This window comes from Hyla sarda, chromosome 8, assembly GCF_029499605.1.
Source record: "Hyla sarda isolate aHylSar1 chromosome 8, aHylSar1.hap1, whole genome shotgun sequence".
NCBI classification, from domain to species: Eukaryota; Metazoa; Chordata; class Amphibia; order Anura; family Hylidae; genus Hyla; species Hyla sarda.
The window spans coordinates 139,842,232-139,868,176 of NC_079196.1; the positions used below are offsets into that span (position 1 = coordinate 139,842,232).

Here is a 25,945-nt window from a genome sequence, read left to right on the forward strand (position 1 = left end):
GTTCAGTACTGGGCCCGCTGTTGTTTAATTTATTTATCAATGATATAGAGGATGGTATTAACAGCTCTGTTTCTATATTTGCAGATGACACCAAGCTTTGTAGCACGGTACAGTCTATAGAGGATGTGCATAAGTTACAAGATGACTTGGATAGACTAAGTGTCTGGGCATCCACTTGGCAAATGAGGTTCAATGTGGATAAATGTAAAGTTATGCATCTGGGTACTAATAACCTGCATGCGTCGTATGTCTTAGGGGGGATTAAACTGGCAGAGTCACTGGTAGAGAAGGATCTGGGTGTACTTGTAGATCACAGACTACAAAATAGCATGCAATGTCAGGCTGCTGCTTCCAAAGCCGGCAGGATATTGTCATGTATAAAAAGAGGCATGGACTCAAGGGACAGGGACATAATACTCCCCCTTTATAAAGCATTGGTACGGCCTCACCTCGAATATGCTGTTCAGTTTTGGTCGCCTGTTCATAAAAGGGACACTGCGGAGTTGGAAAGGGTGCAGAGACGCGCGACTAAACTAATATGGGGCATGGAACATCTTAGCTATGAGGAGCGATTAAAGGAGTTACAATTGTTTAGTCTTGAGAAGAGACGTTTAAGGGGGGATATGATAAACGTATATAAGTATATAAATGGCCCATACAAAAAATATGGAGAAAAACTGTTCCAGGTTAAACCCCCCCAAAGGACGAGGGGGCACTCCCTCCGTCTGGAGAAGAAAAGGTTTAGTCTAAAGGGGCGGCACGCCTTCTTTACCGTGAGGACTGTGAATTTATGGAACGGTCTACCTCAGGAACTGGTCACAGCAGGAACAATTAACAGCTTTAAAGCAGGGTTAGATACATTCCTGGAACAAAATAACATTATTGCTTATGCAGAATTATAAAACTACATCCCTTTCCCTTATCCCCTTACACCCTTCCCTTCAATCCCCTGGTTGGACTTGATGGACGTATGTCTTTTTTCAACCATACTAACTATGTAACTATGTAATATATACAATTTCAATTGTAGGGATGGAGTATATTATGAGGTAACAATTAAAGTATAATATATGGTAGGAATAGAAAATGGATGTAGTGACAAAATATAATCACTAGATGGCAGTATAAGACCAGTATAGCCACCGGGAGTGAGAGCCAACACTTCTGACAGAGAAACAGAGCCGCGCAGCTGACCATGTCAGTGAGGTTGACGCGTCTGACACAGGAGGCGGGAATCACTTCAGGTGATCACCAACTGAACTGAGTTCTCGCGAGACACAGCTGTTAAAACAAATTGGCTGCATTTCAAGTTTTTTAGCTTTATTCTGTATTAACTATTTCGCTGCTGAGTTCAGTAAAAAACGATTTATTGCATAATGTGAAATCTCCTGTCTTGACATAAAATCCTGTTATTTGTCATCCTTTCAGTCATCATCCTCTCAGTTTCTCAATTAACCCCTCCTTTGCCAAATCACGCTCAGTGACAGTTATCCGTCAACCCCTTCACTGTCAGGGGCAGTGGCACTCAGAAGAGTTATCATCCTGTCAATTGTCATTTCAGTTGTCGTCCTATCAGTTTCACATTTTAGTTTAGTTGGTTTATTAAACAAAATTATGAAAAATAAAAAGAAACTGAATAAATACTATTTTAATTAGTGTTTACAGGTTGGAGTAGCCCTTATCATGGCGAGTGCTCCAATAGGCAGGGTCAGTCCATAGTAAGTTTGCAAGTTTATTTTTTTTAGTTCTTGTTAAAAATAAAATTTGAAAAGCTATATACCGTATATACTCGAGTATAAGCCGAGTTTTTCAGCACGATTTTTCGTGCTGAAAACACCCCCCTCGGCTTATACTCGAGTGAACTCCCCCACCCGCAGTGGTCTTCAACCTGCGGACCTCCAGAGGTTTCAAAACTACAACTCCCAGAAAGCCCGGGCAGCCATCGGCTGTCCGGGCTTGCTGGGAGTTGTAGTTTTGAAACCTCCGGAGGTCCGCAGGTTGAAGACCACTGCGGCCTTCGACATCATCCAGCCCCCTCTCACCCCCCTTTAGTTCTGTACAGTACTCACCTCCGCTCGGCTCTGGTCCGGTGCTGCAGGACTGTCCGGAGAGGAGGTGGTCCGGTGGGATAGTGGTTCCGGGCTGCTATCTTCACCGGGGAGGCCTCTTCTAAGCGCTTCGGGCCCGGCCCCAGAATAGTCACGTTTCCTTGACAACGACGCAGAGGTACGTTCATTGCCAACGTACTTCTGCGTCATTGTCAAGGCAACGCCTCTATTCCGGGCCCGCAGCACGGAGAAGAGGCGCCCCCAGTGAAGATAGCAGCCCGGAACCACTATCCCACCGGACGACCTCCCCACCGGACAGTCCTGCAGCACCGGACCAGCGCCGAGCGGAGGCGAGTACTGTACAGAACTAAAGGGGGGTGAGAGGGGGCTGGATGATGTCGAAGGCCGCAGTGGTCTTCAACCTGCGGACCTCCGGAGGTTTCAAAACTACAACTTCCAGCAAGCCCGGACAGCCGATGGCTGCCCGGGCTTGCTGGGAGTTGTAGTTTTGAAACCTCTGGAGGTCCGCAGGTTGAAGACCACTGAGGGCGGATGATGAGAAGAGGATGATGAAGGGGGGGGTGGGATGATGACAAGAGGATGATGAAGGGTGGGTGTGGGATGATGAAGGGGGGTGGGGATGATGACAAGGAGATGATGAAGGGGGGGTGTGGGATGATTACAAGGGGATGATGAAGGGGGGTGGGGATGATGACAAGGGGATGATGAAGGGGGGTGGGGATGATGACAAGGGGATGATGATGAGGGTCTGGATGATGACAGGCGGTGATGATGATGAGGATGTTAATGACGGGGGTCTGGATGATGACAGGGGGGGTTGATGTATTTCCCACCCTAGGCTTATACTCGAGTCAATAACTTTTCCTGGGATTTTGGGTTGAAATTAGGGGTCTCGGCTTATACTCGGGTCGGCTTATGCTCGAATATATATATATATATATATATATATATATATATATATAGTTAATTAGTAAGAGACGAAATTGGTGTTGCAGCTGTCAATGTTCAGTGCTTTTTTGTGACGTATGTCATTTTTCACATTTTGCAACCCTCCCAGATCTTTATTCAGGGTGCCATCAGCAGGGAGTTGAGAGACATTGAGGTACTGCCATCATCGCCCTCTATCTCATCGCTTTCTGCCTGCGTTTGACACCTGTCAATTTTGTCGTTTTTATGTTATTTTTGGTTTAGTACAAAAAATAAATACCATCATTCAGTACCTTACTGCTCATTTTGTACATTTTCAGTGAGTTTGCAACCTAGTATGAATATTATTACCTAAAAGTAGGTATAAAATTTACAAAAATTAGTAAGCGTGTTTAGAGCAAAGAAGAGGCCTATACGATGCTGTTTGCTCTGGCTCTGACAGTGAAGAGGATGTGGAATAACTAGTATCCTCATCATCAGAATCCTCATCTGATGAATCGAAAAGTGCAGCCCAGTTTAGATGTCCCTACATGGATCACCGCTAATAATTTTATACCTCAGGTCCCCGATTTTACGGCCACCCCAGGCATCAATATAGACACAACAGGGTTCAGGGAAGTTCATCTTTTTTAAACTGTTTTTCTCGGATGACCTGATAAACCTCATGGCGGCAGAAACAAATACGTATGCAGAGCAATTAATTGCACACAATCCCACTAATAATATTCTAAGTCCCCAAAATGTTTTTGGTGACTTGTAGTAAATATGGTAATAGATAGGTCGGCACTTCCATGTATGGTGGTGGTGCATGAGGTGGGGGCAAACCAGCATATAGAACAAATACCCAGCACTCACCAATGATGCAAAATCATTTAGATTTATTGATCCATATCATGGTTAGTCACATAAATTATGCATTTCAGCATATTGCCTTTCTCAGCTTCCTGCAGGCAGCAAGCTGAGGAAGGCAATATGCTGAAATACGTCCTTTATGTGACTACTCCTGCTATGGATCATTAAATCTACGTGATTTTGTATTATTGGTGAGTGCTGGGTATTTGTTGTTTGTACTAAATATGTGCATCTCTATGTGCATCTCCAAGAAACTAACTATAAGGTCCTATTGGGATACAGACATCCTATACCATACCCTTCTTTACCCTCTAGTCATGTCTAGGACTCAATTTGAAATTTTATTAAGATTCCGTTACTATAATAAGAATGATAAATGCCTACCCCCAAATGACCCTGCCCTTGATAGGCTTTTTAATATTCGGCCTATGATTATCCATTATAATTCTAAATTTAGTTAAATTTATAGCCATCCCCCCCCCCCCCCAAAAGGAAAAAAAAACAATTCAGTGGACAAATCTCTAGTCCATTTTAAGGGCAGGCTACATTTCCGGCTGTATCTTCCCAAGGAAGGAATTCTATAGGAATTCTGGTCATGGAGAGTGCTTCCTGGAATTTCAGGAAGAAGTGATTAAATTACTCATATTTGGGGAGCAGGAAGAAGAGGCCACCAGTTCCTCCCAAATTGGGGTCTCAAGAATTGTCCGTGGACAGCATTTCCCCAGCGTATAACCTCCCACAGAAAAGAAAAAGAGATCCCCAAAACTGTGTCAAGTCTGCTATGCAAGAGGGATTGAAAAGACACCACCCATATTTGTGAAATATGCCACTCTAAACTGGGCCTCTGTATAAACTTTCGAGCTTACGATACAGCAACTGATTTGAAAAACTCTATAAGAAAAAATTAATTCCTCATTAGAGATGAGTGAATCGAATCTGACGAATCGCTGTGATTCTACCGAACGAATCACTTAATTAAACTCCATTTAGTGCGGTCCAGGCTCCAGGGCATCTAAAATGGCAGATCCACATGTGAGGACATGGGGCAAGGAATCCTGGGAAGGTGGGAACAAGGGTAGGCTGGATGACCCTGAATCACATGCAGGATGCAGCCTATCAGCAGCCAGTCACCCCTGTGATGTCACAGCCCTATATAATCGGCAGCCATATTCTGGCTACTCACTTCATCCTTTTACTGCAGAGAGATAGGACAGACAGCGCTGTGTGTTACACGGAAAGCTTTTTCCAGCAGCGTTTCACCTCCTACTCACGTCAGAGTTCTTGCGGACAGAGAGCAGTGCGTTTTTCTCAGAAAATAATTTTTACTGGAGCAATTAACCTCCCAGTCACTTTCTACAGCATTGTATTACAGTGAGGAGCAGAGAGCTGTGTGTTGCGTCATGTTTAATCAAGCTGGCTCAGCTGTAGAAACGTTAGGAGAGGAGGGAGGAATACATTTTTACCTCTAGTATGAGGGGTTTTTGCCTTTCTCTAGAACTCAACTCAGTAGGGACTCATTAGGGTTATAGATTGAACTTGATGGACATTGGTTTTTTTTCAACCTTATGAACTATGAGTCCCAAGCCATCATTGCTTTGTGAAAAAGGCAGTACCAGCTCTGCACACTTTTATGGAACAGAAGGTGGGCCAGTCCTTGAGCCTGTCAGTGTGTACCAAAGGGCATGGTTCCTGCACATCCACAACAGCAACTTGGACAGGTCATGCCTGCTTCCGCCTCCACACACTCAGGCCGTTGGTCCTGTGACAGTATGCGACTCTGCCTCCTCATCCTCCACCGTGTCCTCAGCCTCCACTGAACGTACAAATCTCAGTGCCCCTCCAGCATACCATTTGTGCATGGAACGGCGGTGTCACGCTGTTCTTCACATGGTTTGCCTTGGCAAACGAAGTCACACAGGGGAGGAACTGCTAAAAGTCATTCATCAAGAAATCAAATCATGGCTTACTTCACAAAAACTGGAAATGGGAACCATGGTGACCGACAACAAGAAGAATATCTTGTCTCTGCTGCGACAAGAAAGCCTGATCCATGTGCCCTGCATGGCACATGCGTTCATTCTGGTTGTCACGCTGTTCCTGAAGTGTTCCCCCCCATCTGCAAGAAATCCTAACAATGGGAAGGAAACTTTGCATGCACTTCAGCCACTCATACACCACAAAGCACATCCTCCTTGAGCTGCAGCGTTAGAACGGTATCCCCCAACATAGTCTGATTTGCGACGTTTCCATGCGTTGGAATTCCACCCTCCAAATGTTGGGCCGACTATATGAACAGAGAAAAGCCATCACCGATTTCTTGATTATCCAAGCGAATAGGGGTATTCCCCTGTGTAACTTCAATGTCAACCAGTGGCAGCTCATACATGACACCTGCCGTTTGCTCAGGCACTTTGAGGAAGCCACATTATTAGTCAGTCGCCAGGATTACGGGATGAACAACGTCATTCCACTGCTTCATTTCCTACAACACGTGTTGGAAACAATGGCTGGTCAGGGCACTGGAGACGTGGCGCCTACATCACACGGCCACATGAGCCCTGTGGGGCTGAACTGGAAGAGGAGGGTGAGGGGCACAGTGGAGCACAGTTTAGGTTTTGGGAAATGGGTGGTCATCTGACAGGAGAGGAGGAACAGGAGCAGTCAGAGGAGCTAGAGGGTTATGAGGAAGGCGAGACAGAGGACCCAGAACACTGTGGCAGTATGCAGAGGAGATGGAGGCTTTGAGTCCCTCAGAGTAACTTGCACAAATGGCACGATGAACAAATGGCTCGCTTGTGTAGTGACCGCCGAATTGTCACCATTCGGCAGAAGGATGACTTCTGGCTCTCCACCTTATTGGACCCTCGCTACCGGCACAAAAAGGGGGGCCTTTGTTACACCCACTGAGAGGGAGGACAAACTGACCTACTACAGAGACATCCTATGTAGTCAGTTGGCCGATGCCTATCTGCGCCATCGTCCATCCTCTCGCAGGTCTGACTCGGAGGGCCCTTTGCGCTCACCTTCCACTGCCATGGCTGCTGGGGAGGGGTGGGGTGGCAGGAACAGTACCAGCTTCATCAGCAGCAGCCTGAGTTTACAGTCGCTGATGAGTACCTTTCTTCACCTGCATAGTGAAGCAAGCAGCAGCAGGTAGACCTGGAGCCGGACCTGAACCAGCAGGTGGTGGCATACATTGACATGACCCTGCCAAAACACTTTGAAGATCCGCTGGACTTCTGGGCAGCCGAACTTGATTTGTGGCTGCTACTAGCAGAGTTTTTCCTGGAAAAGCTGTCCTGCCCGGCCAGTAGTGTGCCATCAGTAGTGTGCCATCAGTGTGTTTAGTGCGGCGGGGGCCATAGTAACCCCAAGCAGAAGTCCTCTGTCCACAAAAATCTGGAGAGACTGACCTTTGTGAAGATGAATCAGGCATGGATCAGCCAGGATTTCCACCCACCAATGCCTGATGCATCAGAGTAGATTGTCCATGGTGCCACACCAACACTTCACAAATATGGATAGTGCAAAACATATTTAAGGTGCTGCTCCCCAGTTACAGAAATTCCTCTGCATCAGACCACAAGTAAGTATTAAGGATATGCATAAGCTAAAGCTCACCTATTCTTAGGATAAAATATGTGGACCCCAATTTTTTTTATATCTAAGAAAAGGAAAGGTGTGGAAAAAACATCATGTGCCACCTACACCACCAAGTATTGATGTGATGCAAAGACCTCTAAAAGGTGGAAGGGAACAACGTATGGTCTATTGCAACCGGTGTGGGTAAAAACTTTCCCTGTAAGGCGCTACACTCGCATTATTAATTCCCTTCTTGGCAAGTGTTAATCGCCCTAAAAAGGGCAGCCCCACACAGGAACCTCTTCCTATTTCCACCTACAAACACTGCCATTTCCCAGAGTTTTTAAGTGATAATAGGGATAGTTTCCTGTGTCCCTTGCCAAGAAGGGAATTAATAGGGCAAGAGTAGGGCCTTACAGGGGAAGTTTTTACCCCCACCGGTTACAATGAACAATACGTTGTTCCCTTCCACCTTTTCAAGGAAAGTGTTACTAGTCTTAAAAAGGGCAGCCCCACACAGGAACCGCTCCCTATTTCCACCTAAAAACCTGGGAAATGGCAGTGTTTTTTAGGTGGAAATAGGGAGAGGTTCCTGTGTGAGGCCACCCTTTTAGTGTGAGTAACACTTGCCAAGAAGGGAATTAATAGTGCGAGAGTAGGGCCTTACAGGGGAAGTTTTTACCCCCGCTGGTTACAATGGACCATATGTTGTTCCCTTCATTCTTTTAGAGGTAATTGCATCTCATCAATACTTGGTGGTGTAGGTGGCACATGGTGTTATTTGCACACCTTTCCTTTTGTTAAAGAACAAAAGAAAGAACAAAGAAGAAAATTATTCAAAGTTACGTTTTACGTAATGCATATCCTCAGTACTTACTTGTGCACATTAACCCTTTTACAAAAGAGTCCATTTTCTTCTGCCTACCTGCCTCAGCTACTATTCTGATCCTGCCACCCGCCTGATGCCATACATTTGATTCCAAGTTCTCCTTTTCTCACCCACCTTGGTACATGTATTGACACTCACCGCCCCACTCTGTCACCGGGTCACTTTCAGGACTCCTGATGCTGCTAATGCCAGGCTGTCTCATTCTGCCACCATATGATCTCCTCATGCTGATGCCAGCTCCAGGCTGTCTCATACTGCCACCATATAGTTACATAGTTACATAGTTAGTATGGTTGAAAAAAGACATACGTCCATCAAGTCCAACCAGGGAATTGAAGGGAAGGGTGTAAGGGGATAAGGGAAAGGGATGTTTTTTTTTATAATTCTGCATAAGCATTAATGTTATTTTGTTTCAGGAATGTATCTAACCCTGTTTTAAAGCTGTTAATTGTTCCTGCTGTGACCAGTTCCTGAGGTAGACCGTTCCATAAATTCACAGTCCTCACGGTAAAGAAGGCGTGTCGCCCCTTTAGACTAAACCTTTTCTTCTCCAGACGGAGGGAGTGCCCCCTCGTCCTTTGGTGGGGTTTAACCTGGAACAGTTTTTCTCCATATTTTTTGTATGGGCCATTTATATACTTATATGCGTTTATCATATCCCCCCTTAAACGTCTCTTCTCAAGACTAAACAATTGTAACTCCTTTAATCGCTCCTCATAGCTAAGATGTTCCATGCCCCATATTAGTTTAGTCGCACGTCTCTGCACCCTTTCCAACTCCGCAGTGTCTCTTTTATGAACAGGCGACCAAAACTGAACAGCATATTCCAGGTGAGGCCGTACCAATGCTTTATAAAGGGGAAGTATTATGTCCCTGTCCCTTGAGTCCATGCCTCTTTTTATACATGACAATATCCTGCCGGCTTTGGAAGCAGCAGCCTGACATTGCATGCTATTTTGTAGTCTGTGATCTACAAGTACACCCAGATCCTTCTCTACCAGTGACTCCGCCAGTCTAATCCCCCCTAAGACATACGATGCATGCTTGCTATTAGTACCCAGATGCATAACTTTACATTTATCCACATTGAACCTCATTTGCCAAGTGGATGCCCAGACACTTAGTCTATCCAAGTCATCTTGTAACCTATACACATCCTCTATAGACTGTACCGTGCTACAAAGCTTGGTGTCATCTGCAAAGATAGAAACAGAGCTGTTAATGCCATCCTCTATATCATTGATGAATAAATTAAACAACAGCGGGCCCAGTTCTGAACCTTGGGGTACACCACTAATAACCGGGGACGAGTACGAATCATTGACCACCACTCTCTGGGTACGATCCATGAGCCAGTGTTCAATCCAGTTACAAACTAAACTGGAAGCCTGTGCTAGCATTTCTCCTGCGGTGTTGCTATCAGTGTGTGAAGAGTGGGAGAAGAGGGTTGCATTGACAATCCAACACAATGGGCAGCACATTGAACACATTTTATAAGTGGTCAGAAACTTGTAAATAACTCATGAAAGAATAAAGTTACGTTAAAACCAAGCACATCATTGTTTTTCTTGTGAAGTTCCCAATAAGTTTGATGTGTCACATGACCCTCTTCCTATTGAAAAAACAAAAGTTGGATTCAAAATGGCCAACTTCAAAATGGCCACCATGGTCACCACCTATCTTGAAAAGTTTCCCCCCTCACATATACTAATGTGCCACAAACAGGAAGTTAATATCACCAACCATTCCCATTGTATTAAGGTGTATCCATATAAATGGCCCACCCTGTAGTTTTGCAACATCCACTACTTAGCAGTCTCCAAACTGTTCTTCCTCAGTTGTTGCATAACTACAACTCCTAGCATACCTTTTCGGCTGTCAGTGCATGTTGGGAGTTGTAGTTTTGCAACAGCTGTAGACACACTGGTTTGGAATCACTGAGCTAGGGTCTGTTTCCTAACTCAGTACGGTCTGGGAGTTGTAGTTTTCAACAGCTGAAGGTTTGGGGCGCCCCCCTCCCCCCCCCATGTGAATGTACAGAGTACATTCACAAGGGCGGGTTTACAGTGGGTTTCCTTCTACAAGTTTGAGCTGCGTCAAATTTTCCGCCACAGTTCAAACTCCCTGCGGAAAACTCACTGTGAACCCCCGCCCCTCTGAATGTACCCTAAAAACACTACACTTAAAAAAATAAAAAGTAAAACACTGCATTTACATATACCCTTACACGACCACCCCCCCCCCCACCAAATAAAAATAAAAAACGTCTCATACGGCAGTGTTTCCTAAACGGAGCCTCCAGCTGTTGCAAAACAACAACTTGCAGTATTGCTGGACAGCCATTGACTGTTCTGGCAGGCTGGGAGTTGTGCAACAGCTGAAGGCACTCTGTTTGGGAAACACTGCCGCAGAATTTTGGTGGAGACAAGCGCCATCCTTGTGTCTTGTGCAAATTCCTAGGCCTCAAATGCTCATGGCGCTCTCACTTCGGAGCCCTGTCGTATTTCAAGGCAACAGTTTAGTGTCACATATGGGGTATTTTCTCCTTTTACCCCTTATGAAAATAAATAAATATTTTTTCACTAACATGCTGGTGTCCCCATACTTTTAATTTTCACAAGAGGTAAAAAGAGAAAAAGACCCCCAAAATTTGTAACACAATTTCTTTTGAGTACGGAAATACCCCATATGTGGACGTAAAATGCTCTGCGGGCGCACAACAAGGCTCATGTAAATTTGAGAGCGCCATGTACATTTGAGGTCTAAATTGGTGATTTGCACAGAGGTGGCTGATAGTTACAGCAGTTCTGGCAAACGCAAAAAAAAAACACCCACATGTGACCCCATTTTGAAAACTACACAAGGAGTATAGTGAGCCTTAATACCCCGCAGTTCTTTTACTAATTTTTGTTAAAGCTGGACGTGAAAATTAAAAAATAAAATTTTCTCCTTGAAATGCTGGTGTTACCCCACATTTTTTCATTTTCACAAGGGGGAAAAAAAAAAACCTCAAATTTTTAACCCATTTCTACTGAGTAAGGAAATACCCCATATGAGGATGTTAAGTGCTCTGCGGGCAAACTACAATGCTCAGAACATGAGGAGCGCCATTGGGGGTCCACTGTTCTGGCACCACGCAGGCTTTTTAAAAGCACATGACACCCAACTTCTATTCCAACCAAATTCTCTCTCCAAAAGCCCAATGGCGCTCCTTCTCTTCTGAGCATTGTAGTTCACTTGCAGAGCACTTTGTATCAATATAAGAGGTATTTCCATACTCAGAAAAAATGGGGTACACATTTTTTGGGGGATTTTTCCCCTATTACCCCTTGTGAAAATGAAAAATTTGGGGTAACACCAGCATTTTATTGAAAAAATATATTTTATTTAATTTTTACGCCCCACTTTAAGGAAAATTCGTCAATCACCTGTGGGGTGTTAAGGCTCACTTTACCCATGTGGGGGCTTCCTAAATGCGACATGCCCCCCAAAAACCATTTCAGCAAAATTCGCTCTCCAAAAGCCCAATGTCGCTCCTTCCCTTCTGAGCCCTCTAGTGCACCCACAGAGCACTTTACATCCGGATATGAAGTATTTCCTTACTCGAGAGAAATGGGGTTACAAATTTTGGGGGGCATTTTCTCCTATTACCCCTTGTGAAAATGAAAAGTTTGGGGCAACACCAGCATTTTAGTGTTAAAAATCAAATTTTTCATTTTTACGTCCCATTTTAACGAAAGTTTGTCAATCATTTGTGGGGATAAAGACTCAATTTACCCCTTGTTACGTTCCTTGAGGGGTGTAGTTTGCAAAATAGTGTGCCTTGTGTTTTTTTTTTACTGTTCTGGCATCATGGGGCATCCTAAATGTGACATGCCCCCCAAAAACCATTTCAGCAAAATTCGCTCTCCAAAATGCCATTGTCGCTTCTTCCCTTCTGAGCCCTCTAAAGCTAAGTTTCCACTTGGTTTTTTTCTGGAAGTTTTTTGAATACTGCCACTGCAGTTTTTGAGCCAAAGTCAGAAGTGGATCCATGAGGGAGGAGAAGTGTAAGTCCTCCCTTTATATGTCCTATTCCTTTTAAATACATTTCTGGCTTTGGCTCAAAAACTGCAGTGGCAGTATTCCAAAAACTGCCAGTAAAAAAAACAAGTGGAAACCTAGCCTCATGCACCGACAGAGCACTTTACATCCACATATTTCCTTACTCGAGAGAAAATGAATGAGTATTTTTTTTGGGGGGGGGGGGGGGGGCTTTTTACCATTTACCCCTTGTAAAAAAAAAAAAAAAATGGGGCTACAATAACAAGTTAGTGTAAAAAAGGGAGAGTTTGATTTTTCTCCTCCATTTTGCTGCTATTCCTGTGAAACACCTAAAGGGTTAACAAACTTTTTGACTGTCATTTTGAATACTTTGAGGGGTGCAGTTTTCATAATGGGTCCATTAAAAGGGATTTCCAACATAAAGACCCTCATATTCACTTCAAAACTTAACTGGTCCCTGAAAAATTCTGATTTAGAAATTTTCATGAGAAATTGGAAAATTGCTGCTATACTTTGAAGCCCTCTGATGTCTTCAAAAAGTAAAAACATGTCAACTTTACGATGCCAACATAAAGTTAACATATTGTATATGTGAATCAATATGTAATTTATTTGACATGTCACCTTTCCTTACAAGTAGAGTGCTTCAAATTAGGAAAATGCTACATTTTCACATTTTTCCTGAAATTTTCAAAATTTTCACCAAGAAATTATGCAAGTATTGACAAAAATTTTATTGAAAGTAGAATATGTCACGAAAAAACAATATCGGGATCAAATTTATAAGTAAAAGCATCCCAGAGTTATTAATGCATAAAGTGATAGAGGTCACATTTGAAAAAAATGCTCCCGTCCATAGGGTCATAATGGGCTCCGTCCACAAGTGGTTAAGGACCAAGCCCATTTTGGCCTTAAGGACCAGGACAATTTTATTTTTGCATTTTAGTTTTTTCCTCCTCGCTTTCTAAAAATCATAAAATCATAACTATTTTATATAGTATGGGGCTTGTCTTTTGCGCGACCAGTTGTCTTATGTAATGGAAGCACTCATTTTGCCCTAAAATGTATGGCGCAACAAGAAAAAAAATACTATTTGTGTGGCAAAATTGAAAATTTGGAAGGTTTTGTTTTCACACTGTAAAATTTACATAAAAAATTACATGTTTTCTTTATTCTGTGGGTCAATAGGAATAAAATGATACCCAAGATTACATACTTTTCTATTACTGTACTGCTTAAAAAAAATCTCAAACTTTTTAACCAAATTAGTACGTTTAAAATCCCTTTATTTTGGCAACCTATAACTTTTTAATTTTTTTGTATAAGCGGTGGTATGAAGGCTCATTTTTTGCGCCATGATCTGTACTTTTTATTGATACCAAATTTGCATATATAAAACTTTTAATAAATTTTTTATAAATTTTGTTAATATAATGTGACAAAAAAGCTGAAATTTGGGACTTTTTTTTTTACGTTTACGCCGTTCACCATATGGTATAATTAACACTATATTTTGATAGGTTGATCATTTATGCACGCGGGGATACCAAATATGTTTATTAATTATTTTTTACGCTGTTTGGGTTAAAATGGGAAAAACTGACGTTTTACCTTTTTATTGGGGGGAGGGGATTTTTCTAATTTTTTTTTACTTTTTTTGCTTTTTATTTTATTTTTTTACACTTTTTATGTCCCCATAGGGGACTATTTATTGCAATCATTTTATTGTTAATACTGTTCAGTGCTATGCATAGGGCATAGCACTGATTAGTATTCTCGGCGATCTTTTGCTCTAGTCTGCTCGATCCCAGACCAGAGCAGAAGACCCCTGGAGACGGCCGGATGCAGGTGAGGGGACCTCCCTCCACCATTATAGATGATCGGATCCCCGCGGCAGCGATGTGGGTTATCCGATGATCCATTTTTCTGACCGCACTGCTGCAGATGCCGTGATCTGTATTGATCACGGCATCTGAGGGGTTAATGGCGGACATCGGCGCGTTCGCAGATGTCCGCCATTACCGGTGGATCCGCTACGGGCGATCTGATCATCCATTTTTCAGACCGCACTGCTGCAGATGTTATGATCTGTATTGATCACGGCATCTGAGGGGTTAATGGTGGACATCAGCACGATCGGTGCTCGCGGTCATGTCCATGACGTAAATATACGTCATGGTGTGTTAAGTACCACCGCACCATGAAGTACATTTACGTCTGATGTCGTTTTGGAGACATCCCATGGATAAAAACATATCCCCTATCCACAGAGGCACAAAATAGAAGCCCTCTTACATGAGGAAAAATAAGAGTTATAGGGGGTCAGGAGGGGATAATTTTCGGCTACGTTCAAACTGCTGGCTGCCTCCGGCAGTGTGAAGCCCGTTATTTTTATTTATTTTTTCTCTAAAAATAACGCCGGCTATGAAGTACAAAGGGCTCTATCAGGACCCATTATTTGCCGGTATGCTCCGGCAAAATTACAGCCTGCAAACTGGAAAAAAAATAAAAAGGGAGTTTGACGACCGAATTTGCCGGCGCATACCAGCAGTGTGAAAGGGGCCTTAAGCATACTAATTTTGTACAAAAAGATATATTTAAGTAGTAAAATTAAATTAAACCTTTATTTAAGTTGGGTATCATTTTAACCCCTTAAGGACACTAACAACGGCCGGGACCCATGGCTAATAGCGCGCGGCAGTGATGGCGCTGCCGCGCGCTATTAACCCTTTAGACGCGGCGTTCAAAGTTGAACGCCGCGTCTAAAGTGAAACTGAAACCACGCCGGTTAGCTCAGTGGGCTGTTCGGGATAGCTGCGGTGAAATTGCGGAATCCCGAACAGCTTACAGGACAGCGGGAGGGCCCCTACCTGCCTCCTCGCTGTCCGATCGCCGAATGACTGCTCAGTGCCTGAGATCCAGGCATGAGCAGTCAAGCGGCAGAATCATCGATCACTGGTTTCTTATGACAAACCAGTGATCAATGATAAAGATCAGTGTGAGCAGTGTTATAGGTCCCTATGGGAGCTATAACACTGCAAAAAAAAAGTAAATAAATATCATTTAACCCCTTCCCTATTAAAAGTTTGAATCACCCCCCTTTTCCCATAAAAAAAAGCACAGTGTAAATAAAAATATAAATAAACATATATGGTATCGCCGTGTGCGGAAATGTCCGAATTATAAAAATATATAGTTAATTAAACCGCACGGTCAATGGCGTGCGCGCAAAAAAATTCCAAAGTCCAAAATAGTGCATTTTTTGGTCACTTTTTATATCATGAAAAAATGAATAAAAAGCGATCAATAAGTTCTATCAATGCAAAAATGGCACCGTTAAAAACTTCAGATCACGGCACAAAAAATGAGCCCTCATACTGCCCCATACACGGAAAAATAAAAAAGTTATAGGGGTCAGAAATGACAATTTTAAACGTATTAATTTTACTGCATGAAGTTATGATTTTTTTCCAGAAGTACGACAAAATCAAACCTATATAAGTAGGGTATCATTTTAACCGTATGGATCTACAGAATAAATATCAGGTGTCATTTTTACCGAAAAATGTACTACGTAGAAACGGAAGCCCCCAAAAGTTACAAAACAGCGTTTTTTTTTCCAATTTTGTCTAACAATGATTTTTTTTTCCGTTTCACCGTAGATTTTTGGGCACAATGACTGACGTCATTACAAAGTAGAATTGGTGGTGCAAAAAATAAGCCATAATATGGATTTTATGTGCAAAATTGAAAGAGTTATGATTTTTTAAAGGCAAGGAGCAAAAAACAAAAATGCAAAAACGGAAAAACCCCCGATCCTTAAGGGCTTAATCATATGGACCTACAGAATAAAGATAACATGTCATTTATACAGCCCACAAATCCTTTTTTTGTTTTAGATTTGGTGGTAAAATGAGTGATGTCCTTACAAGGTACAATTGGTGGCGCAAAAAACAAGCCCTTATATGGGTCTATAGGTAGAAAAGTGTTATTGCTATTAGAAGGCGAGAGGGAAAAAGCGAAAGTGCAAAAATGAAAAAAAGTCCTGCGTTCGTAAGGGTCAAATAAAAATTACCTGATTTAAGACAAAAAAAAAGAAAACTCAATAAGGGGTCATTCACATGACATTTTGGAGACCCACACCGCCCCCCATTCACTTGAATGAGCCAGATGGAGTCATTTTTAGATGACTCCGGTTTTGTTGCTGGACTGAAAACCATGGTCTGCCGTAGTTTCAGTCCAGCAAAAAAATGTGGTCCAAAAATTTGCTGACTTCGTCCGACTCATTGGAATGGGGTGTGGCAAGGTTCTGGTGGTGATACGGCAGCAGACGGGTTTTTAAATTCTCCTGTTGGATCTGACTGCTGTTTCCCCAAATGTGATGTGAATGCTCCCTAAGAGAAACAGCCAAGCCAAACCTAAATAGACACTGTCAGATTAAAATAACTTTTTATATGTTGTATATCTTGTCAAAACGTTTACCTTTGTAATATACTTTATAAAAACAATTGGTTTCCTTTTTATATAAATCATGGTTTATAAACAAAACACCCCTAGGGGTTCACATACCATCCAGAACACATTCCTGTCCAGCTGCAGCAACACCTTTGTCCAAGCTGAAGCACAGGAAGGGAAAAGTCCAGTAAGTGAGGGCGGGACTAGCACTCCTCTGTGCTCACTCCTGTCCTATCAGACTCCTGTCTGAAAACAGAGAGGAGGGGGGTTGCAGAGAAGCGACCCAGTACTGCACAGCAGACTCAGGGAGGAAGATGAGTCATGCAGAGTGAGGGCAAGAAGCAGACATACCCCCTCCAAAGCACAGGATAAAAATCCAAGTGAACAACAGAAAGAAGGTATTTGTGACAGAAATATAGGTGCTAGACACAAAAATGATATGTACATAATAAGGATTAGGTATGTGTATATATATATATATATATATATATTTATATATATAACATTTAACATTTTTTGTGGGATTTGACTGATAAGTAAACATTTGTCTAATGCTTTACCATGACAAAATACATTTTTGACATAACTATATACATACTTTAGTGCTTCTGCTTTGGGGAGTAATTATTATAATTATATATAATTCCTTTATATTCTTTTCAGAGGAGAGGAATGAAAGGTAAAGCCCGGAAGTTATTTTACAAAGCGATTGTCCGTGGAAAAGAAATTATACGGATTGGGGACTGTGCAGTGTTCTTGTCAGCAGGACGTCCAAATTTACCATATATTGGATGTATCCAGAGCATGTGGGAGTCTTGGGGGAACAACATGGTTGTGAGAGTTAAGTGGTTTTATCATCCAGAGGAGACTAGTCCTGGAAAAAAGCTTAATGAATGTGGGGTAAGTTGAAACTATTCACTTTGAACGATATTACTTTTCTATATGAATTCACTGTATTTAAAGTTGTATGTTTATGGTTTCAACAAATAAAGCTATATACTTGTACAAAAAGAGGTATACTATTTTTCAAAATGTGTTCTGTATAAGAGTGCAGTCATTTAGTCATTTGTTCTGTTCTGTATTTTATTTAGATATTTATTGATTTACTCTGTCTCACAGAGCTGTACAGATGAAATATGTGCGAGTTGATATGGAAAATATATTAAAATGCTATTTAACTTTGCAATATACAATGAATATTTTATGTGTGCCCTTCAGTTGCAGAGAGAGAGCCAAGATTGAAGGAACTGCAGACTTTTTAAAGTGCCATCATACCTAGTCCAACCTAAATGGTCACTTCCCTCCATTTCATAGGCTATGCTATTCCTAACATATTTGTAAATTGCAATTTGCTGTCAGCTGCCTGTTGTTAGCACACATTTGTGTTCTTGATACGGACAGAGGTTTCAGCAGAGAGACAGAAAAGAAATTCAAAAAGAAAATAACTTCCTGTGGAGCATACAGCAGCTGATAAGTACTGGAAGGAATAAGATTTTTAAATAGAAGTAATTTACAAATCTGTTGAACTATCTGGCACCAGTTGATTAAAAAAAAAATACTAATGCTTGGCAACGCGTTATATATTGTAAAAACTGTATCCTCACCATCCTCGGGGGATATTACTGCCCCCAGGGATGGTGAAGATATAAATGCCCTCCCGGCCCGCCTGTGGGTAGTCTCCCGGCGGGGAATTATACTCACCAAGGTCCTGTTGCTCCCTGTCGGTCCAGCCTTAGTCACGCCCCCTTGGCTTAATTGATGGCACGCGTCAACGCTTTGCTTCCTAAGCAGACAGAACAGAGCATTGATGCAGGCCGTCAGACAAGCCGAGGGCACGTGACTGTGGCTAGACTGATGGGACCCTGGTGAGTATAAGACCCCACCAAGGCGACTACTTATGGGGTGGCTTGGGTGGGGACTTTATAACTTCATATCTTCACCATCTCTGGGGGCAGTAATGTCCCCCGTGGAGGGTGAGGATACATATTTTACCACTTATAATGCATTGCCATGCTATTAACGTTTTCCTCCAATCTCTGACCACCTCTGGACAGTTATTCTTTGTGTAAATACTAACGTAAATACTAATTTTCGACAGTGCTGCAGTGTGATCTCTTACAGTCATGGGGGGCCAGAGGGGGCAATCCCCCCCCCCCCTTAAATCATGCTGTGCCCCCCAATTGAAATGTTGTAATGCTGAATGCAAAGTCCTCCTGCTCGCACAGTAATTAGTTAATACTGGAATACTATTAACTGTGCGAGCAGGAAGCAAATCCAAGGTGGACTACAGACCAGCACTGCAGTAGCACACAGTGACATCAAAGATAATGCAAGTCCCGTTGTGTCACTGGGATGCTCCTTCACTTGCCTAGGCTGTAATCCTCCTCTTCCTCCCTGGACCTGTAGACCCTTGATTCTCCTTTCTGCAGCACAGTCAGTAGGAGTCATGAAGTGAGCCGTCATTTCATCCCCTCTGGCTACATGGAGCTTGAAGAAACCAAAGGGGTGAGTGTAATAGGGGTGAGTGTATCCCCTTCTCACCCCCATCCTTCATAGCCCAGGTCTCCAAACAGTACAACTCCAGCTTTTGCAAAACTTTAGCTCCCAGCATGCCTGGACAACAAACAAATGTCCAGACATGCTGTGAGTTATGGTTTTGCAACAGCTTGAGGTGGACAGTTTGGACACCACTGCTTTATAGTGTATCCCTTCTTCACCCCTATCCTTTATAATTCACCCCTTCCCCAACATCCCCTACTCATCCCTCCATACTTTTTAGTGCAGTGAGTACACCACCAAGCCATTGCTGTGACAGGGTGCAGCCCTGGCGCGTTCCTTTTGATAAGGTAAGGGGTGGGGAAAGGATACCCTTGGTGCATAGTCTGGCGGTGAGACCATGAGACCATCATAGAGGCCTGCTATGAAGGAGCTAAAGCGACCCAAACTTGGTCAGCACCAGCCCCAGCCAGTCCCACCATACATTGTCAAATGCCTTCTCAGCATCAAATGCGAGCAGTGCGGGGGGTAATTTGGCTGAGGCTGGCATCTGACACTATCCATGACTGCCAGAACCTCACGGATGTTTGTAACTGCTGAGCGAATTTTAATACAGCGCACCTGATGATCCCCTATTAGAGAGGGCAAAAATTTGGCCAATCGGTATGCCATAAATTTTGAGAGCAATTTTACATCCTGGTACATCAGTGAAATGGGTCGGTATGAGCCAGGATCCAAGGGATCCTTACCCGGTTTTGGAAGTGCTTTACTACAAGCCAATTTAGCCGAGGAGGACAGCATTCCTGTCTGCAAGACTTCGTTGAAGTATGCGGTTAAGGTGGGGGCAATCCGATCGACTAGGGATTTTTAAAACTCGCTCAGATAGCCATCTGGTTCGGGCACCGTGCCATTAGCCAGGGATCTGATTGCCGCCTTAACCTCCTCCTCCATCACTTCTGCATTCAGCTCCTGACGTTGCTCCTCCGTCAAAGTCAGCAGAGTAAGGCCCCCTAGAAACTTTACCGCTGCAGCCGTGGGGGCAGGAGGTGCCAAATTAAGCTCATTGTAGTAGGACCCTAACACTGTATTAATCGAGCGTGGATCATTCCTGATGTGTACTTGGGAGTCCCGTAAAACCAATATGTGTGCTGGCGCAGGTGACAGCACCTCACCTGGCGAGTGTGAAGTGGAAGGTAGTAGCAGCAGTTGTGCTGCTTGAGACCCCCTGTCCGTGACCGCGAAAGGGTACGGAAATAATGAAACCAGGAAAAGGAGAGTAGAAAAAGCGGGGGTCCTAGACGAGCGCTACTGTTGGAATAAAAGGATTCGGAACGCCAATAAAGCACAGGACAGTTTATTGTGGTTTAGAACAATCGGACAACGCGTTTCGGCACCAGCATGTGCCTTCTTCAGGTCCATAAAACAAATGCTAAGAGGATAGCACAATGGGTACAAGGATAAAAGTCATTACACATGAAAGTGAGGGCATTAAGAATATTTCGTAAAATTTGTGTATATACGTATATATATGTAAAAGAATATACAGGGTAGGGGGGAACCATAGAAGTATATGTGGCAGGTAAAAATGGATAAAAATGTGTGTGCTGCGAGGGGAGTGGAAGAATAACAGCCACTCACAGCAAAAAAAATAAAAAATAAAATTAATGTGAACATATCTAATAAAAGCATATATATATATATATATATATATATATATGTGGGAGTATATATGTATGTCTAGGGGGCCTATGAGCCTAGTGTGCAGTCAGTACACAATATGCAGGTATATGCACATGGAAATAAACATGCTGAAAAAACGGAGTTCAGTTGTTATAGATATCATAGAAATAAATAGTGCAAAAATAAGTCCAACAGTATCCAAAGGTATCAAATATCCCAGGTTGAGATATGCGTGAAAATAAATGAGCAGCAAAACAAAGTCCCATAGATATGCCGGAAAAACAAAATTCCTTAGGTATACCGGAAAAACAGGGTCCTATGTGGGAGTACCATGTCCTATTGCTGTAAAAGTTATTGGCATCAGGGGGGGGGGGAGGTTTGTCCAAACATGTGTGCCCAGAAGATATCCAGAGGGGGATATGTCCTAGGTTGGGAGGGGGGGGGGGGGGGAGTGTGTGGGGACAGACATAGCATAAATACAGAGGGAGGGGAGGGAGAACTTGAGTTTTACTTACATTCCAGCGTCCTGAAGCCTATGATGTGCTGTGGTGGCGTGGCTGTGTGGATCGCGGCGTCCTGTCTTATATATGAGCACTGGGGGGAATAACCGGAAGTGCGCAATATGCAACTTCCGGTCCGGCGTGTGGCAGCTGGGTGAGCTGCGCGATCAGAAACAGCGGGAGGCGCGTGTGGCGGCCCATAGTGGGTAAAGTGGTGTGATACAGTTAGATGCTGGAAGAAGGAGGAGGGGGGAACTCTTGAGGAGAGAGAGTAGGGTAGAGGGGGAAGAAAGCGGAAAGAAGCAGAGAGGAACAAAAAAGAGGGATGAGAAATGATGAAAGTGAAGAGCATAAAGGGAGGGACAGGGAAACAAAGGGAATGGGAACCAGAAAGAAAGTAAAGTGGGGGGATAGGAACAGTAGGACAGAGGGAAAAAATAGATGAAAGTGGAAAGCACGAGGAGAGGGGCAGGGGATCAGAGGAAATAGAAACTGGAGAGAATGGAAAGTGGAGGCATGGGAACAGTGGGACAGAGGGGAAAGAGGGTGATGGTAGAGGAGGAATGGAACTCCAAACTGAAAAAGATACCAAGGATTTGGAGATGGTGCCGTAGAGGCTACTGCAGATGACGCAGAGGCCTCTGGATATATTGAGGGAGGTGTGGGGGGTAAGTGGAGAGAGGAGGGGGTGAGGAATTGGGATGAGGGTGGCAGGGAAGATGGGGGGGGGGGAGAAAGGGTGTGGCAGGGAAAGGTGGCCGGGTTGGTAGGGGGGGGGCAGAGAGGGAAGGAAAAGAAAAAGGGGGGAGGATGGGACATGGGATGGATGGGGAACCAGGGAGGGATGTGTGGGAAACCAAGAGGTATGGCAGTGTCCAAAAAATGGGGGGGAGGGGGGGATCCATGGTGGATGGGTGTTTAAAATTCTATGCACTCATTGAGGCCTTCTGGGGTGAGACATTTTACATTGTTAGTACGGTCGAAAAGAGACATATGTCCATCAACCAGGGAATTGAAGGGTAGGGGGTGTGGCGCGATATTGGGGAAGGAATGGGATTTTATATTTCTTCATAAGCATTAATGTTATTTTGTTCCAGGAATGTATCTAATCCTGTTTTAAAGCTGTTAATTTTTCCTGCTGTGACCAATTCCTGAGGTAGACTGTTCCATAAGTTCACAGTTCTCATGGTAAAGAAGGCGTGTCGAACCTTGAGACTAAACCTTTTCTTCTCCAGACGGAGGGAGTGCCCCCTCGTACTTTGGGGGGGGTTTAACCTGGAACAGTTTTTCTCCATATTTTTTGTATGGGCCATTAATATACTTATATACGTTTATCATATCCCCCCTTAAACGTCTCTTCTCAAGACTAAACAATTGTAACTCCTTTAATCGCTCCTCATAGCTAAGATGTTCCATGCCCCATATCAGTTTAGTCGCGCGTCTCTGCACCCTTTCCAGCTCCACAGTGTCCCTTTTATGGACAGGTGACCAAAACTGAACAGCATATTCCAGGTGAGGCCGTACCAATGCTTTATAAAGGGGGAGTATTATGTCCCTGTCCCTGAGTCCATGCCTCTTTTGATACATGACAATATCCTGCCGGCCTTGGAAGCAGCAGCCTGACATTGCATGCTATTCTGTAGTCTGTGATCTACAAGTACACCCAGATCCTTCTCTACCAGTGACTCTGCCAGTTTAATCCCCCCTAAGACATACGACGCATGCAAGTTATTAGTACTTTGCATAATTTTACAGATGCATAACTTTACATCTATCCCCATTGAACCTCATTTGCCAAGTGGATGCCCAGACACTTAGTCTATCCAAGTCATCTTGTAACCTATACACATCCTCTATAGACTGTACTGTGCTACAAAGCTTGGTGTCATCTGCAAATATAGAAACAGAGCTGTTAATACCATCCTCTATATCATTGATAAATAAATTAAACAACAGCGGTCCCAGTACAGAACCTTGGGGTACACCACTAATTACCGGGGACCAATCAGAGTACGAATCATTGACCACCACTCTCTGGGTACGATCCATGAGCCAGTGTTCAATCCAGTTACAAACTAAAATTTCCAAACCCAAAGACCTTAACTTACCTGTCAGACATCTATGAGGGACAGTATCAAACGCTTTAGCAAAATCCAGAAACACTATGGGGGAGATTTATCAAAACCTGTGCAGAGGAAAAGTTGTCCAGTTGCCCATAGCAACCAATCAGATCACTTTCATTTTTCAAGTGAGCTGATTGGTTGCTATGGGCAACTGGGCAAGTTTTCCTCTGCACAGGTTTTGATAAATCTCCCCCTATATCCACAGCCATTCCTCTGTCAAGGCTTCTACTCACCTCTTCATAAAAGCAAATTAGATTGGTTTGACAACTTCTATCCTTAGTAAACCCATGCTGGCTATCATTTATAATACAATTATCCCCTATGTATTCCTGTATGTAATCCCTTATAAGTCCTTCAAACATTGTGGTTCCCACAATGCACGTTAAACTTACCGGTCTATAGTTTCCTGGGGAAGACCTAGAGCCCTTTTTGAAGATTGACACCACATTCGCCTTGCGCCAGTCCCTTGGCACAATACCAGACACCAGTGAATCTCTAAATATCATGAACAGGGGTACAGATATTACTGAACTTACCTCTCTAAGAACTCTTGGGTGCAATCCATCTGGCCCTGGAGATTTGCTTACATTTATATTACTTAACTTACCTTGTACCATCTCTACATTAAGCCAGTTCAGTACATTACATGATGTGTTACCAGCACTGACCTGGCCAATGTCAGCTCCTTCTTCCCTAGTACCGTATATACTCGAGTATAAGCCGAGTTTTTCAGCACGATTTTTCGTGCTGAAAACACCCCCCTCGGCTTATACTCGAGTGAACTCTCCACCCGCAGTGGTCTTCAACCTGCGGACCTCCAGAGGTTTCAAAACTACAACTCCCAGCAAGCCCGGGCAGCCATCGGCTGTCCGGGCTTGCTGGGAGTTGTAGTTTTAAAACCTTCGGAGGTCCGCAGGTTGAAGACCACTGCGGCCTTCGACATCATCCAGCCCCCTCTCACCCCCCTTTAGTTCTGTACAGTACTCACCTCCACTCGGCGCTGGTCCGGTGCTGCAGGACTGTCCGGAGAGGAGGTGGTCCGGTGGGATAGTGGTTCCGGGCTGCTATCTTCACCGGGGAGGCCTCTTCTAAGCGCTTCGGGCCCGGCCCCAGAATAGTTACGTTGCCTTGACAACGACGCAGAGGTACGTTCATTGCCAACGTACTTCTGCGTCATTGTCAAGGCAACGCCTCTATTCTGGGCCCGAAGCGCGGAGAAGAGGCGCCCCCGGTGAAGATAGCAGCCGATGGCTGCCCGGGCTTGCTGGGAGTTGTAGTTTTGAAACCTCTGGAGGTCCGCAGGTTGAAGACCACTGAGGGCGGATGATGACAAGAGGATGATGAAGGGGGGGTGTGGGATGATGACAAGAGGATGATGAAGGGGGGTGTGGGATGATGAAGGGGGGTGGGGATGATGACAAGGGGATGATGAAGGGGGGGTGTGGGATGATTACAAGGGGATGATGAAGGGGGGTGGGGATGATGACAAGGGAATGATGAAGGGGGGTGGGGATGATGACAAGGGGATGATGAAGGGGGGATGTGTGGGATGATGACAAGGGGATGATGACAGGTGATAATGATGAGGGTCTTGATGATGACAGGCGCTGATGATGATGAGGATGTTAATGACGGGTCTGGATGATGACAGGGGGGGATGATGTATTTCCCACCCTAGGCTTATACTCGAGTCAATAACTTTTCCTGGGATTTTGGGTTGAAATTAGGGGTCTCGGCTTATACTCGGGTCGGCTTATACTCGAGTATATACGGTATATACAGAACTAAAGAACCCATTCAGTAGCTCCGCTTTCTCTTTATCGCCTGTCTCAACCTCCCCATTATCATTATTAAGGGGTCCTACATGCTCTGTCCTTGTTTTTTTTTGCATTTATATATCTAAAAAAATATTTAGGATTAGTTTTGGTTTCTTTGGCCACCTGTCTCTCATTTTTAATTGTTGCTGTTTTTATTACATTTTTACAGATTTTATTAAGCTCTTTGTACTGTTTAAATGTTATAGCTGACCCATCAGATTTGTATTTTTTGAAGGCAATTTTTTTGTTGTTTATTGCTCTTTTAACATCATTTGTCAGCCATGTAGGATTTAGTTTTAATCGTTTATATTTGTTCCCCTTTGGTATATATTTAGCTGTATAGTTATTTAGAGTTGATTTAAAGATGTCCCATTTACCTTCTGTATCAGTATTTGAGAACACCTCCCCCCAGTCTATGTCCTGTAGTGCAGCCCTCAGCCCAGGGAAGTTTGCCCTCCCCGCCTGTCTTTGTTTTCTACATTTTAAGTCAAAAGTAACTATATTGTGGTCG

The 25,945-nt window shown here is 43.7% G+C and overlaps 1 protein-coding gene across 6 annotated transcripts in view; it reads left to right on the plus strand.

Annotated features, from left to right (window-relative positions):
• TNRC18 (trinucleotide repeat containing 18) overlaps positions 1-25,945 on the plus strand; it is a 968,701-nt gene that overhangs the window by 879,162 nt on the left and 63,594 nt on the right. For all 6 annotated transcript variants that reach the window (XM_056534534.1, XM_056534539.1, XM_056534536.1 and 3 more), the window contains one exon: positions 17,482-17,718. In XM_056534534.1, coding sequence (XP_056390509.1) covers positions 17,482-17,718 — 237 coding nt within the window. The remainder of the gene's footprint in view (positions 1-17,481; positions 17,719-25,945) is intronic.